Source organism: Euwallacea similis, chromosome 2 (genome assembly GCF_039881205.1).
Source record: "Euwallacea similis isolate ESF13 chromosome 2, ESF131.1, whole genome shotgun sequence".
NCBI lineage: Eukaryota > Metazoa > Arthropoda > Insecta > Coleoptera > Curculionidae > Euwallacea > Euwallacea similis.
The window spans coordinates 4411113-4426524 of record NC_089610.1 but is presented as its reverse complement, the minus strand read 5'-3'; the positions used below and the strand labels follow the sequence as shown (position 1 = coordinate 4426524).

At 36.0% G+C, this 15412-nt stretch overlaps 1 protein-coding gene across 6 annotated transcripts in view; it reads left to right on the top strand.

The window, feature by feature from the left end:
• The window catches only part of LOC136416265 (diuretic hormone receptor-like), a 102231-nt gene that overhangs the window by 68373 nt on the left and 18446 nt on the right, over positions 1–15412 (top strand). For all 6 annotated transcript variants that reach the window (XR_010752696.1, XR_010752695.1, XM_066401400.1 and 3 more), the window contains 5 exons: positions 5670–5847; positions 7387–7477; positions 8927–9023; positions 11793–11873; positions 12426–12508. Coding sequence is in view for 4 of the 6 variants with exons in the window: in XM_066401400.1 (XP_066257497.1) it covers positions 5670–5847; positions 7387–7477; positions 8927–9023; positions 11793–11873; positions 12426–12508 (530 nt within the window). In the remaining 2 variants the exon portion in view is untranslated. The remainder of the gene's footprint in view (positions 1–5669; positions 5848–7386; positions 7478–8926; positions 9024–11792; positions 11874–12425; positions 12509–15412) is intronic.

The following is a 15412-nucleotide window of genomic DNA, read 5'->3' as shown; positions in this document are numbered from 1 at the left end:
CTTACACAGGCACTGGCTTTAACTTTAATGCCATAAGTTCGGGATCGGGTAACTGGCCGAGCTTTAGAAATTTAAGGTTCTCAATTCAGACAGCAATTGTCCAAAATCAAGTGTTTGTTTTATAATTTGGAGTCAAATTGTGCATATTGTCTTATGGGAAGACCGCGCCTCAAAAGAAGAAAAAATCTATTTGTTTAGGTCAGGGACTTCCTGAGACCCTGCCTAACAATAGTGACTACCTTACTAGTCACCCACGAAGTAATCCACTTACACCGGAGTGATTTCTTGTTTTACCGAATGACCAGACGGTTTACCGTCATGAAGTGATGAGGTTTGAAGAGTAAAAGAAACATCGTCGCACCAACTACTTTAACTCAACGATAGCTCTTGTACAGATGTATGACAAAGAAGAAAACAAGAGTCGCAGTTACAGAACTAAGCACGGGTTGCACGTGATCTAGTATAGTGGTAAATATCGCTAGATAATTTCTTTTGACCACTCTTCGAGAGCATTGTTTTTCCAATGCCTCTCCGGTCGCAGACCTCCGAACCCTCAAAGGACACTCCCTCTTTTTCTTGGTGGGAGACTTAGAACCTTCAATGCTCTTTTCCAACCGAACCCGCTGTCAGCTTCGGTTTCCTGACTCCTGTTTGCGGAGCGAGGGGAAGGGGGAGATTGGAACGGCCTAGTGTATTTTTTTGTTTATTGCTCGGTTGCTAGTGTCCAACAGTTCACTCGGCTTGTCTTTATGTCGGGAAATTCTCAACACTATTTTCAATCACGTAATGTTAACTACACTCCCGACGTGTCTCACGAGTTTTTCGAACAGAACCACCCCCGATTATATTATTAGTTTATTCTGTATTACGAATGTCTCGTTTGCCGCCTCGTCGACACACGACTGACTCACTTAAGAAACGATATCGGTACGAAAACGTACAAAAAACTATACAATCTGCCGTTTGCAAAGATACGAGTCATAGGCCCGAACGATAATGGCAACGCGATTGCATCCAAACCTTCAAAAAAACTTTACAGCCTTTTTTTTGTGAGCGTAGAGCTCACCGGGCTGATAACAAAAACAACATTCGAAACAAAATAATGTACAGCGTGTCCGAAATAAAAATATACTAAATATCGAAGAGTTTTCAGGAATTATGAAAACAATGTGAAATTCTTCTAATTAGACCAAACCTATTTAGACCGGTCTCCCTATATGTATATTATAATACATTCATCAGTTCGATCATGGAGCATTTATAAGTTTGAAATATGTATGTGCTTCGCTCCCTATTTATCCACCACACAATCACAGTAGAAGGAACAAACGGGGGTATCTGGATATGCCTTGCAGTGGTGAATCCCATTTAATTAAATTTTTGCTGAAATATTTATTTAGCTTTCATTTTAGGGTGGATCAACATCAATATAGTAACGCAATAACTGAGTTGATACAATCAATAGAATAACCGTAGTACATTTACTTATAAATTTTCAGCTTCCAGTTGTTACTTCTTTTATATTCATTGTAATTAAAATGTGAACATTTTTAAATAAAAACTACTTTCCGAGGAAAACGGACGTGCAAATGTATGTATATGACGTGAGATTGCGAATGTGTTAAAATGTATTTATCCCTTTATTTTTATTAATTATTTTAATTAATCTTCCTGCATTACGTACCTCTGAAGAAGAAACCAGTTATTTATTATAATAAATGATGAAGACAGAGTTAACCCCTGTATCTCTAAGCACGCAATTAAATGAGCTCACGTTTCGGTATAGACATGCGATGCCTCAGTTTGCGTGTCTAGGTGAATAGGCTGGAGTAGCTTCTGCACACCTATTTGTTATTTGTCTAATGATAAAATTATTCATACAAAGCAACGAAATGCGTATTCGATAATTTACTTGGAAATTTTGAATACTTTTTTTCCATGTTTGACAAACAAAATGGCCAAGTTCGGTATTAAGCTGTGAAAACTGGGAACTAAATTTGAAGGCCCCTTTTTCCCATTATTTTTGACAAGTGGAAGTGAGGTAGCCCTATGTCCCAAAGGCACGGAATTGAGATATATGCAGAGTGATCTAACGAAAACTTGACCTCCCCCCCCCCCTTCATCTTGAAAAATAAGGACTTCTCGGAAAATTCTCAAAATATGTCAATAGTTTTTGAGAGGGACAAATTTTTATGTAAAATTCAACCCTCCAAACTTCACCGTTATGCGCGTAGCAGCAAACCTCTCAAAAATCTTAAATAGCACGAGGGGTCGTGAGATGCCTCAAGTTAAAGGTCTTTTAAAATTGCATTCATTGGTGTAATGCAATTCAAAATCTATTGATTAGTTTTTGAGAAAAACAGTTAAAAATTTCGTAAAAAATGCAATACAAACTCGGTTAAACAATGCGTCAACAATGAAAAAACTAGTTTGTTGATACGAAATTGATTTATTTTCGATTTTGTGCTCACAAATAGTCAAAAAGATTGTTTGTGGACACAAAATCGAAAACAAACCAATTTCCTATCAACAAACTAGTTTTTTCATTATTTACGTACTATTTAATCGAGTTTGCAGTGCATTTTTTACGAAATTTATGGCTGTTTTTCTCAAAAATGAATCCCCTTACATCCCCTTTATCGTAAGTAAAAAATCTGGGTATTGATTTCTGGTAATAAAGATACGATCCTGATTTGATTAAATTTTCATTTTCATGTACTTCACGTGCCTCAGGTGTGAGTGACCCGTTCCTGGATTAATTAAAGCTGACCCTCTGTTTGCCCGCTTCAGGATCGCAAACAAATTATTTCCTTATGTTCTTTATTCGTGTGTTACACGGAATAATAATTCGTTTCGATACACATGATGTTTCAGAATTATGGAATAAAACTTCTAGAAATTGTTCAGTGTAACAATAGAAGACACTTGAGTATAAGAACCTGTGTCCGCTAATGTCTCTTTAAGGCGCTACGCCTTATAATGCTTTAAGACAGTTATGTGCAAAAATATGTTTTATCGAGTTGTAGTACGCTTTATTATAATTTGTTCATGTAAAATAATACTACAATAATTGTTCAAAATATCGTTTTTGAACTTCATTGCACCTGTTCAAACCGCGTACATGATTTTGGGAACTTGGCTAAAAATTTGATAATCGTTTTGTACGAATTCAAATGCCGCAATGATTCGTGCAATCATGTCTTGCTGTTTCCATTGGCCATAAACCAGAGACTTTACATGTCTCCACAGAAAGAAATCTAAAAGTGTTAGGTTGGGAGACCTAAGAGACCATGGAACTGGACCACTTCTGCCTATCCAATGTTGTTCAAACTGACGAAACTCAAGGACAAAATTTTGAACAATTACTGTAGTGTTATTCTGTACCAATAAATTGTATAATAAATACAATAAATAATCTTAAAGCATCATAAGGTCGTAGCGCCTTAGAGAGACATTTGAGGACAAGAGTTCTTATATTCAGATGTCTTCTATTACTACACTGAACAATCCATAAAAGTTTGATCCCATAGTTCTGAAACCCCCCTGTATTAATAAATACTATACAAATATGGGAACGACTTGACCGTATAGTGTAAATGGACGATCTGTCAGGGGGAAAAGGTAAAGGGGATATAAAATTTAAAAAAAGCATGACTTTAATTGCTAAATTAACTGGAAAATGCTGGGAGAAACCTGAGAAGGGCGAAATGGTCTTGATTGTCCATAGTTTGTCCTGTGGTGAAAAAAGTATTAATCCGGTACTTAATTCAAAATAGTGTCAGGATCAGATTAACGCATATTTTTTGTCATTTTAAAATGATATGTGATATTAATTAATAAAAATCCTATTTATTTTAACTCGAGAACAATATTTGTAAACAGGATTAATTAAACAGGGACACTAAATTCACTATAGCAACAGAAGCTTTGAAAGCGGAGCCAAATTGGATTTTCTTGCAGTTACCCAAATGAATTACATTGTCTAAAAAGTAAATTTTTTCCGTTCTTTTTTCCCCTTTTCTATCCCTCAATGAAACTGTAAAATTCATTAAGGGAAGAAGTCAGTTCTTCCTAATAATAGCAAATATTCCACAGATCCAACACTCAACTATGCCAATTTATGTCTTCTGCGTAGTATAATTCAATCATGGCGCTACAGGTAAAACATTCCGATAAAAAAGCGCTTTAGCTTCACATACGTTTCACATTATAAATGAATCATATTACAACATAGCAATTAAAATATAGCAACATGTCCGCACACACATTACCAATACAATCGCATTGTCCTGTAGGGGCTGAAGGGATCGATGTATATTACGTTCTATGTCAAAATACATGATATCAGGATTTAATTTTATGCTGTACCGGTAATTGAAAAATATTTAAAACCCATTCGTTCCGTCCTCTCCTTAACTGTCCAATTTTATCTCGTGCAAGATCATATGTTGCTTCGGGAAGATGGTTGGTTTTTCCCACCTATCAAAGTTTAATCGAAAATAACTGACCTAACGCAGAAAGCGTTAGGTAAGATTCCATCATATGTTCCCAAAGGTTTCATATCTATTTACGGAAGACATCGGTATTTATTTTGCCCCCGTTTTGACCCAACAATGTAGAAAATGCGCAGGGACATAAAACCGATAATCCGCTGTCATTTCACGAAATGGAATCGCCTATTTCCCCATTTCGCTATTAGATATCTATATCTGGAATCTGGATGCATGGGAGTTTTATGCTTTTATCTGGTCATGCAGACCGAAAACGATTCTCTCTTTAATAAGAAGATAATTTTGTCTCCTGCATGGTAATAATAAAAAAAAACATGTCGCAATGAGGGAAAAAACAGAGTTCTTTGATACCAACCAGTCAATTGGAGGCAGACCGACCTTAACAAGTTTAGCACTCCGGGGGAAATTTTTAATGACCGCCCCCTTGACCACCAAGAAAAACCGCAGACCAGGAAAGTCCGCCGCCCGTTCTGGTGTGTTTCCCTGGGCCGTTGTCCAACTTTGCCTCCTCGTGAGGTCAGTATTGACTGGAGGATTAAATTTTAAAAAATAAGCAACGCAATGCCTAAAGCGGAGATTACCTTTATTGCAGCAGCAATTTTTCATGTCGTATTATTCACAAAAATATACGACAGAACTTTTTAATAACTTTACTATGTTGGAAGTTGAATTTCAGTTTTGAGATTATGCCATCCATTATTGAAATTTGACAATAAGTGCCGTTTCAGGTAAATTTAAATACATACATCATCATTCCTGGAGGTAGAAAGTCCTTTTGCCATCTTATTCATCGCATCTTTTATTCAGTACATATTTTCCCCACAAGTTGCGTATAGCAGATGGAAATATGAACATACAACAGGTGAATACACGAACCAAGCGGGAAATATCCTGTGAGATATTGCATTTTTTTTTCCGTATTAAAAACTCAAAAATTTGGCACTCACGAAGCGCCAGTCTCACCAGTAATCAACGGGTAATGGGAATTTCGATTAAAGTCAATAGTACGAAATCCGGAATCTTTCAAAGGCTCTCGTAATCCTGGATAAGCTCCTATAGATAAAAGACATACGAGGATAATTATGTTTTGGAGTGCTAAAGTGCTTCAAAGGCAAATTGCATTTTTGTTCGGGGGTACATTAATGTGTTTTCTTTCAGAAAACGCCACGAGGAATTGCTCGCTGAATGGTACCTGGTCGAAATCAGTTTATGATGACTGCAAGGAAATCTACCCATTCCCATCTACTTTCGAGACACTGACCAACATCTACCTAATAGGATACATAATTAGTTCAGTTACTTTAGCGATCGCTATTTTTATATTCACCTATTTCAAGTAAGTATGAAAGAAATCAGAATTTCCTGTATTAACTACTAAGATATGATTGATGGGTGCTAAGTATCTTTCGACAGTCAACAAAAATGTCTCGTTTTTATCCTGAAATCATTTGCAGAAAGGTTTTTTTGATATCACTTTCAGTTCAAAATAAATCTTATTAGTGATAGATACAGGCAAACTATGCTTAGAATTTTGTTGCGATTCCAAGGATGTCGATAATTACAGAGATTCTTACTTCTAGAGAGGCGTAATTTAAATAGTTACTGCTGTTAAATACCAGGGACTGCTGTTCTTGGGTGAACAGACTGGGAGGAGGGTGCATAAAATTTCTGAACTTCTAAATTCTCAATGATGTTTATTGCCTTCCTCAACTGACTTCAAACGATTATGTTGATGATATGCAGCAACTGGGATATCCTGATTTCCCTAAAAAAAAAAGGAAAATTGACTATATGTTTTCTGATGAACTGCCTTGATATTGCTTCCTGTCTATCGGCGAATATCATTTTTCTGCTTTTACTGTTTCAAAGTTTTATTAGGGCCTTGAGTTGCCATTTCAACTTTAACAATAATTCAAACTTTTTTCAAGTCTTAAAACTCTTCAGATATAGAAAAAAATTCTTATCACTTCGCGCTAACAACTGATGTTTTTTGGGAGACGCAAAAGGGACGTTAATGAAATTCCACGGGCTACGACTTTGCAAAAAAGTAAATGGTATATACGAATACTTGTGTAATTGTTTTATTACATTCATATCTGTCCCACCTGAAACAATTACTCTGAGAGAAATTCCATCAACCTCTCGCATTCCTTGGAAAACTGGGACAAAATTAAAACCGGCGCAGTTTTTCCATTTATTCCAAGTAGATCCCGATATTGTGACCACAAATAGCGAAAGCTTGCCGGCGCCCAGTCGGCTGTTATCATGGAGACCATAAATTATTAGTCGGGAAAATACTAGATAAATATGAAAACAAGTGTATTTTAGACCGTGAGTACGGTCAAAATAACTTTTCTGCTTATTTCTGGAATCAATCTGCATTTAGGAAGAATCGACAATTTCACGCTATCTAAATGTAAATGAATTTGGTAATCTGATGGTAAATTTTAAACAATTACCTTCTACATACATATACACATATGACTAGGCATTTGTGTTCATTGTTGAATGTGCTAATATTGGGCTTTACAATGGCGTTAAAACGCTTTTTCCTGTACAATTGTCCCAACTATTTCCATTTTAATGTGGAAACTTGTTGAGTTTTATTTGAGTATAATAGGTACATTATGCTTTTGCACTCGTTGTTTTTGTTTACCTGTAACATAAATTTAAAGGTTATTTTTGGTTAAGGACAGCTGAGGAATTTAGCTATCAGGCTGCTGTTCATTACATTCTAAACATTAAAATCTGTATTTTGGCTCAACCAAAGAACTTACGTAGTACCCTAAATAATACTCACATTGCCCGGCTTAGACCCTTTATATGCAATAGTTGAAATCTTAGAATTTTAGTTCACTTTATATATCATTTTCAGGGAACTGAGATGCTTGCGCAACAAAATCCATATGAACTTGCTGTGGTCGTATCTGCTTACCTATTGTATGTGGATTGTAGTTCTTATTGAGGTAAGTGTTTTCTGAGATGACTTAAAAATATTGATTCTACTTTTGAAAGACCTGAATTTTCGTGCTGAAAATCAAACTTCAGTGAATCGGCCATTTTTACATTAAAAAGGTTTTAGTCTATTGGACATATTGGACTACAACGCCATGGATCACCACGGAATTAGGGATAAAACAAGATAATAAATTGGAGAGAGATAATTTCGATAGTGGCGATTATCAACAAACCGCACGTTAACTGTCCAGGTCTGGTCCACTCAAAGACCTTAATGACAGTTTGAGAGTAGGATAAAAGACCTGCTAAACCTCAACTAAAAACTATTAAGTATTTGATGGGCGGATTTGCACTATAAACCAATCCGTCCATCGGGCTTCCCACAGATAAATGACATTCCTAGGAAGTTGAGTCTGCTAAGGGAACTGTAATAGATATGAAGCATACTAGACAGGCACTGACTCATGATAAATCTAATATAAATTGTATTCCGTAACGCCCTCGTCACTGAAACACAGCATGCTATAGTTTAACATTTTATTAAAATTATATTTTCCCGTTTCATCGATTTTTGAGATATCGAATTCAAATTTGGTACGAACACTACTAGTTAGGATCTACATGATTAGGAATTTATTATTTATTGTCAAAATAGGATCTTCTCTAGCAGTAGGATTTTTTCCGACATATCGATAACTAGCGATTGAAAACATTTTATAAATTAAACACGAATTTGAAAGTTTGAAAAGGAAACTTTCAATGCAGCAAAAAGTTCGTCGTGGAGCTTAACCTTCAAAAAAGTACCACCCTGTAAGTTTTTACAGCAAGTTGTGAATCATAATCACGTAAATTCCAAAAAATAGTTCATGCACCAAATTTCAGCTCGAAACCTGAAAAACTGAGAGGTGCTGTGAAATAAAGTTTGAATCTGAAACACTCTGTATTTCGGTAGCCGAGGATTTTAGAAATCTCGTCGCTTTAATAAGAAGCCTGCCAATCTCCATTTTATGAAAATTTGCAGAAGATAAAAACGACGATGGAATAATTTCAATTAAAACGCATTACCAAAGTTAAAACACCCTTCCAAGAATAATCGTTTTACTTGAGATGAGTCTCAACGTTATCGACGTGAAATACCAAGCTTTTAAACAGAACAATTACACCAATGAAGGGACGGAGTTCTAAATAATATATTTCGGCTTTTTGCGAATTATACAGGTAAATACCGACGAGGAGTTTAATTTAGTCACGGTTTCTCAGTAATCGGCAAAGTTTTAATTGAAAAGATGCTGCATAAAATTTGCGATAAACTCCGCAACGCAGAACCAATTCTAGAAGCTTTTAGGCTCTAATAACCCTTATCTCTTCTCAAAATATTATTCAAACGCTCTGCTTTTCAAGCAAAATATATTCTTTTATTTACGTTCAAGTGTAATAAGTCACGCTTTTATTTCCAGCTAAATTTCCGGGAACACATGGCGGTGACGTGCGTTTTCGTTGTGACCCTCCTGCATTACTTCAACATCACCACCTTCTTCTGGATGTTCGTTGAAGGTGAGTACATCAATTTGAAATTTGCGTTGGCTGTTTTGTGTTTACCACCGTAAATTAGTATAATTTATAGGGCAAAGGTTAAACAACAAGCAATAAGAGAGTTGAAGTATTTTGAAGCATGAGCTAACAGCCGAATGCTTGATTTTGTTCTCTCAAAACAGCCTCAAAGCATGAAATAACGACGATGCGTGCATCCAAACTTTTAATAAATAATGAGAAGCTACGATGTCTCCGGGCTTACAACTGCATTAGGTCTGGGAATTTTAAATTAAATCAGTGATCCGAAACGTGATATGGCCTTTAAATGAAGGTTCGGGTGTTTACAGTTTATGTTCGGCGCAGTTTCTCCTGCAACAGTCAGAACAATTTGACGCCTCATAAACGTACTGACCGAATTAACACAACACTGTAAGTAAACGTTCATGGCATAATTATACTCCAAGATTAATTTCATAGTAAAATGAAGTGGCATCCATTTTAAACAGTTTCAAATCATGCATTTGCATGCAACACAATATAGCGTCGAAGTCAACAACAGGGAAATTTTGAATATTGTATGATGTTGTTTCCGTGGTAATAACCAGGAAACTAAAATCTGAATTAAGACAGAAATTCGTAAATGAGTCTAACTTTGTTCTGAAACTTACAGCTTTGCTTTGTTCCTTAATTAGAATCGAGCATTGAAACCAACAATTCTAATTCCAGATGTACTAAAATCGCATCGTAAATCTTTTTGAAACACTGCAGTTTCAAGCCATGGCAGTGAATGTATATGTATGTATGTACGGTAACGCAAAAAAAAAACAAGTTAAAAAAAAGTTTCTGGCAGCAGTTTAGAGGGAAACTTTAACGATTCCTGGTATTGCTCTAATGGCTGGTTGGGCCATATGTGTTTCGAGTACGTAGCGGAATATCAAGTGATTATTTGATATTGTGCCACGATCGATTTGCCTGTCTCTCTTGTAGTTGATGCTGGAGAGTGCCTTGGGACTTGTCATCGTCTCATTGGATTGCTCTAAGCCAGTGTAGGTCACAACTATTTCGGGATAAAATGGATATTGGTCCATAGAAATTAAACTTGGCTTATGCTCACAAAATAGAAATGCATTGTGCAAATTAGTATATCTAGCATGGAGATATCGTTCTCCAATTTAACCAAGCACGCGTCTCTTACTGTGTACAAGACCCCCATGATGAAAATTATTATCTTGGAAGCACTGTAGATCTTTGACTAATTTTACAATGTTACCAAAAACCTTTCAGCTTGACACCATTCTCTAGAAGTCTTTTACCCTTCAGATCCAAGATTTCAATTTATTCAATTCAAAATATTGGCCAAGCAACTGCACGTGGTCCAACAGAATTATTTCCTGATGTTTCTAAGACAACTTCGATACTACCTGCGACAATGGAGTACCGGTCAAAGTGGTCTTCTGTCTCTCATTTTACCCGAAGCCTGAAACAAAAACCAGTAATTGGAATGTTCCATACATTTAAATGCTCCCACATATTTACTCGTTTTTCCGCTAGTGGTGGGTAGTGGAACATCGACGTACACGGAGCGTAACGTGACACACGTTTCCAGTCCGAATTAAAACAGCTATTTTTCCCTCTTGGTAAAGTTATGGCCGGGCTTGATTGTTGTCCCAATATCCCCTCTCGCTGGCTTTGAACGGTTAGTTCGGGTTTTGTTGACAGCTGTCCACTTTGTCGAAAATGATTGATCGTCTGAGAGCACACGCTCAGCTACAGCAGATTCCTCTATTTGTCCCAATATATAGGAGAGACATCCAAATCCACTATACCTCAGCCTTCTTTAGCCTCATAAATGAATAAAAATTATCCGGAAAAGTGGATTGGTTCGATGGTCCCACAAGGCGACCTCCGCGCAGCTCAGATTTCAAACCCCCGGATTTTTAAGTTTGAGACTACTTAAAAACTAAACTCTATTCCCAACTTTAGAGAGGAATTGGTAATGAAAATTCAAAAAAGTTGTCAATTCGTGCTAAAATATTCACAAGAGATGGAGCGTGCTGTGAAGTTTGTATGTGGTCAAACTAGGCTCTCGAATACATGAGAAGAAAGGAGTCATTTTGAAGTGTTTAAAAAATCATCCTGTATTGTATGGTGAAGGCTCCGCATGACTGACATATACTCTTGCGGACTACATAGAATACATATAAGTATAACTTTTATTAGTGCGGCTATCACTGTTTTTGTACCAATACGTCAGCAAATCTACACACATTTGCGGCCTTACAAGTATTGACAAATTACTTATCATTACATGATAAGTCATCCCTAATTTAGTAAATTTTCACCTGGAATGCAGCTGCAATTTTATCCAAAACATTGTAGGAAGGGTGTAAAAACAATAAACCTGACAACAGATCCTTCATCCCCAAACACATGGAGTGTTTCCCACTTGATAAGTGGGTAAACATGAACGCCAGTTTATATCCATGCAGGCTTGTCACATGAGAGAAACTCTTTTATCTACTTAATAGTATTACATTATTTCATCTCGACTATTTCCATACAAAAATACATTGAAAAACTGCAGTTAGTGACTGTTCCTTAAGCAATAAGACTTTAACCTTCTAATTATGCGACTCAACAGGAACGACAATAGCAGCTAAATCCTTAACGACAGATGGAAATAGGATAAATCAGTGGAGTCTGCAAAACATGTTTTGTAAAAGCGAGTTCTTTGCAATAAAACCAACTAGACTCGGTTCATTTGTGTGCTAATATCCTTTTACGTTGTAGGTCTATATCTGTACATCCTGGTAGTTCGCACCCTCACTCGAGAGAGCTTTAAGTTGAGGGTCTACGTCCTTATTGGATGGGGTAAGCTGATTAAAACAAACTTTAAATTTCGTTCAATTTAGAGCGTCAACTTTCCTGGTAAATCTCTCCATTTACTGGATATTTGCAGTGGGAATAAACTCAACAAGAACTTTTCAGCTCCAGTTACCTGTTGAATGTCAAAGTACTATAGTTTTCAGCCCTCAGCTTATAAAAATAATAGCCCTTTGTGTTAGTTTTTTTATGACGTGAAACTGCAAGAAAACCTAATTAGCATGCAAACAAATTAAAAACTTCCTTTATAGGGGTGGTATATTCAGAAAGTCATTGCTGCGGTTTCAATTAAAACAGCTGGAAAAATCACCACGGAGAATATGATCATGGCAGTCTAGTTTTCAAGTTAATTTTACCAAGCTGCAATTAGTCGGATGCCTCAGGAAGGAAACCGAGCAAGGCAGAAATCTGGAAATAAGTTTCAAGATTTCCAGGAAGTTGATCAGCTAGAAAATTTAAAAACCTGGCTTAGAGTTGACACGCACTGCAGCTTATTTTCCACTAGATAATTTAGATAATAACCATATATTATCATTCCAGGCACGCCCTTATTCTTCATCATCATTTGGGCAGTATGCAAGAGCCTGTTATTGGACGCTTCCTCAAACGAACAGAGTGATGCGGTAAGTTTCAAAACCAATTTAAAGTTCTGCGGACAGTTAAAGCTGAGAAGAATAGAAAAAAGTCAATTGAAGTATAATAAAATCCGTTGGACTATGAATTTCATTTAAATGAATTTCCTTTGGATGGAAAGTAAAGTAATTCAATATCATTACCCCAAGATGAACTTTGAAGAATTCACTAGTTCTTACTTCTCTTATTGAAAGCAATTAGTCAAAAGTTTTCCAGAGTGGGTGCCTATTGTTTGCGAAAACCTCATTTCCTATGCAAATGCTCCCATTTGTTAATGGCCTAGGTATTGAGGAAAACTTTACATTCGCAGATTGCGGGTGACACTAAAATGGTTTTGAATTTAACACCTCTACCTGTCTGCACGAGGAAAAGTTTCTAAGTGCCAGGGCAGCTGAACGCAGAGAAAGTGCCATTTGAACACGGTTATGTTCTAATTAAGAGATGTTCATTAGAAAACAAGTTTCAATGCAACAAGCTTTGTTGTTCGTAGCATTGAAGCGTTTGCCATTATTGGGTCATAAAGTTACTTGATGTTTTATTTTGGAAACATCCCCATAGGAGTTGCAAGGTGTGATACACTCGAACGGAAATGGAAGAAATTCAGTGCACATATTTATGTAGAAATTCCGAATCACACCAATTTTAAATTCTATCCAGAAATAACATCCTACAATGCAAATAGTATATGCCGAGGAAGAAAGTTTTTCATTACTCGAGAGATTTGATATTGAATATAATCTCGACACAGCAAGGAAATTTTCTATTGTGGTTTGTTAGCAACTTTTTTCATTTTTTCCACTATTAGCTTTACAAGACACAATTATTGGGTCTCTTGAATTAGTGCAAAGAACATTTGAACAGTTGATTAAGAGGTGAGTAATGGCACGTATATGACTCATGGATTCTTAGGGCGGATTTTTTCATTTTCGGGCTTTATTTGTACATTCATATAAGGGGCGTTAACAGTACCTTATTTGCATCTTGTTTTTCCTCGTGACGAGAATTACGACCCTTAATCGATTTTTCAGTAAAAACATGTAAATCTATTATGTAGAAACCAAGCACGAATATATCGTATGAGTTTCAACAGGAATATCTAGCTCTTGTGGAGAATTCGCAAATTAAGGACAAAATCCAACTTTGCAAGATGGAATTAAAAAATCTGCAAAATTTCAAATTTTATCTGATAAGTTTACAGAAGTAACCTGAACTAACCAGAACTTTTTGTTGATACGTACTAAAACGACCATAAACCGACCTCGAAAGTGAAAAATTCAAAGTAAACTAACTTACTCAACTTAAGAACTCCACGAAATCTCGTTTTTTTGGTTCCTTCGCGATATCGATAAACACGAAGATGCATTTCAAGTTTCATGGATTTTTACGTCTAAATTTTTAACCCCCATTTACACCCCTGAAACGTATACCCTTAGGAAACTTTGAAACACGGCGAAGATGTATTTTTCAATGACACTTTGAGAACCTCCCTTCATCTCTGAGAAAGGGGACTTTTTCGCTTACGTGCGGATCTTGCACTTGTAAAAATCGAAACATTGGATTTTTTATTTTTCTACTGAACCGCACCCAACCTAAAACTTTCCAACCGTGGATACTGGGTCAAGTTTGTGACTTTGTGGAAGCTCAAGGATTTTTAAAACTGAAAATTTTCAAAATATGATCAATTTTTTACAGTAGTGCGACCTCAAGTTTAACAAAAACGATATATTTGTTTTTATTTGGAATTTTTAGGAGGACTTTTTATTGGGAATCCGCTTGATTCAATATCATGTATATCATCCGTTTCTTGGCGAAGTACTAATTTAACTGAACTTCTGCTGGAAAAGCGGCTCCTAAAACCAATCTTTCCTGCTAACTTTATGGCTTACAAAACGCCATGTTTGCTGACTTTATAATAACGTTATTTGCATATCATTTTCCTCAATAGGGATTTTTATATTACAGAAGTTTTATTTTATAAAGAAGGACATAGACTGCTAGAAACAATTTTATACAGTTCGTTCGCGACGAGTCTTCCATGCAGGAAAACTCAGTTTTATTTATCTTCCCATTCGAACTTTAAGTGTTCTATTTCCTTAAACGTTAACAACAGAGTGCATTAGACACAACCGAGAATTTCGAATTCTGTAATATATCTCGGAGGAACCCTTCCAGCTTCGACAAATTCGGAATACTAAATAGAGTGAATTTTAACGGAATGTGTTAATACGTGCAACCTTGTCTGAGTTTCCCATTCATTTTCATTGAATTGCAGGCAACTCATCATCCTAGGTCATTGACTGAATTGCTTGACCACTGAATTGACCCTAAACAGGGTAAATTGAAAAGAAATTCCGTATTCCCTATGTAAATTTTTAGAGTGAAATAGTTTCAATATCCAGCTAAAGCCCGGGAACAAGACAGCAAGGAGATTCTCATTCGATTCTGCTTGATATATTATAATATGTTTTAGAATAGTATATATAGGCCATAAATCTATCTGCAAAATTGTTTGTGGAATTGTATTTGAATAATTCTATTGCAGTTCTAAAAATTACTAAAATAAATCTCGGTAAAATCTGACACCACTGGGTAGATTACGAGCTTTTGCGGGCCATGTGATTAATGGCTTTTTTATTAGAGCTTCCCTGTACAAAACAAGGCACCGTTTAATACTCTATGAGGTGCTCTAAAGCATGATTAAACTTGTTCTCCATTATTTCATAAAATGCTTTAAAAATGTGTATTTTTATATACTATTTTTCAAAGTTCATCAAAATGATTTTCAACATTTCAAGCTCCCCCTGTATCTATACAATTACAACAACCATTTTTGTTTTTTTTCATCCTAGATACTTTTTAATGCAGCTTTTATATTACATATGAACATTTTTGAA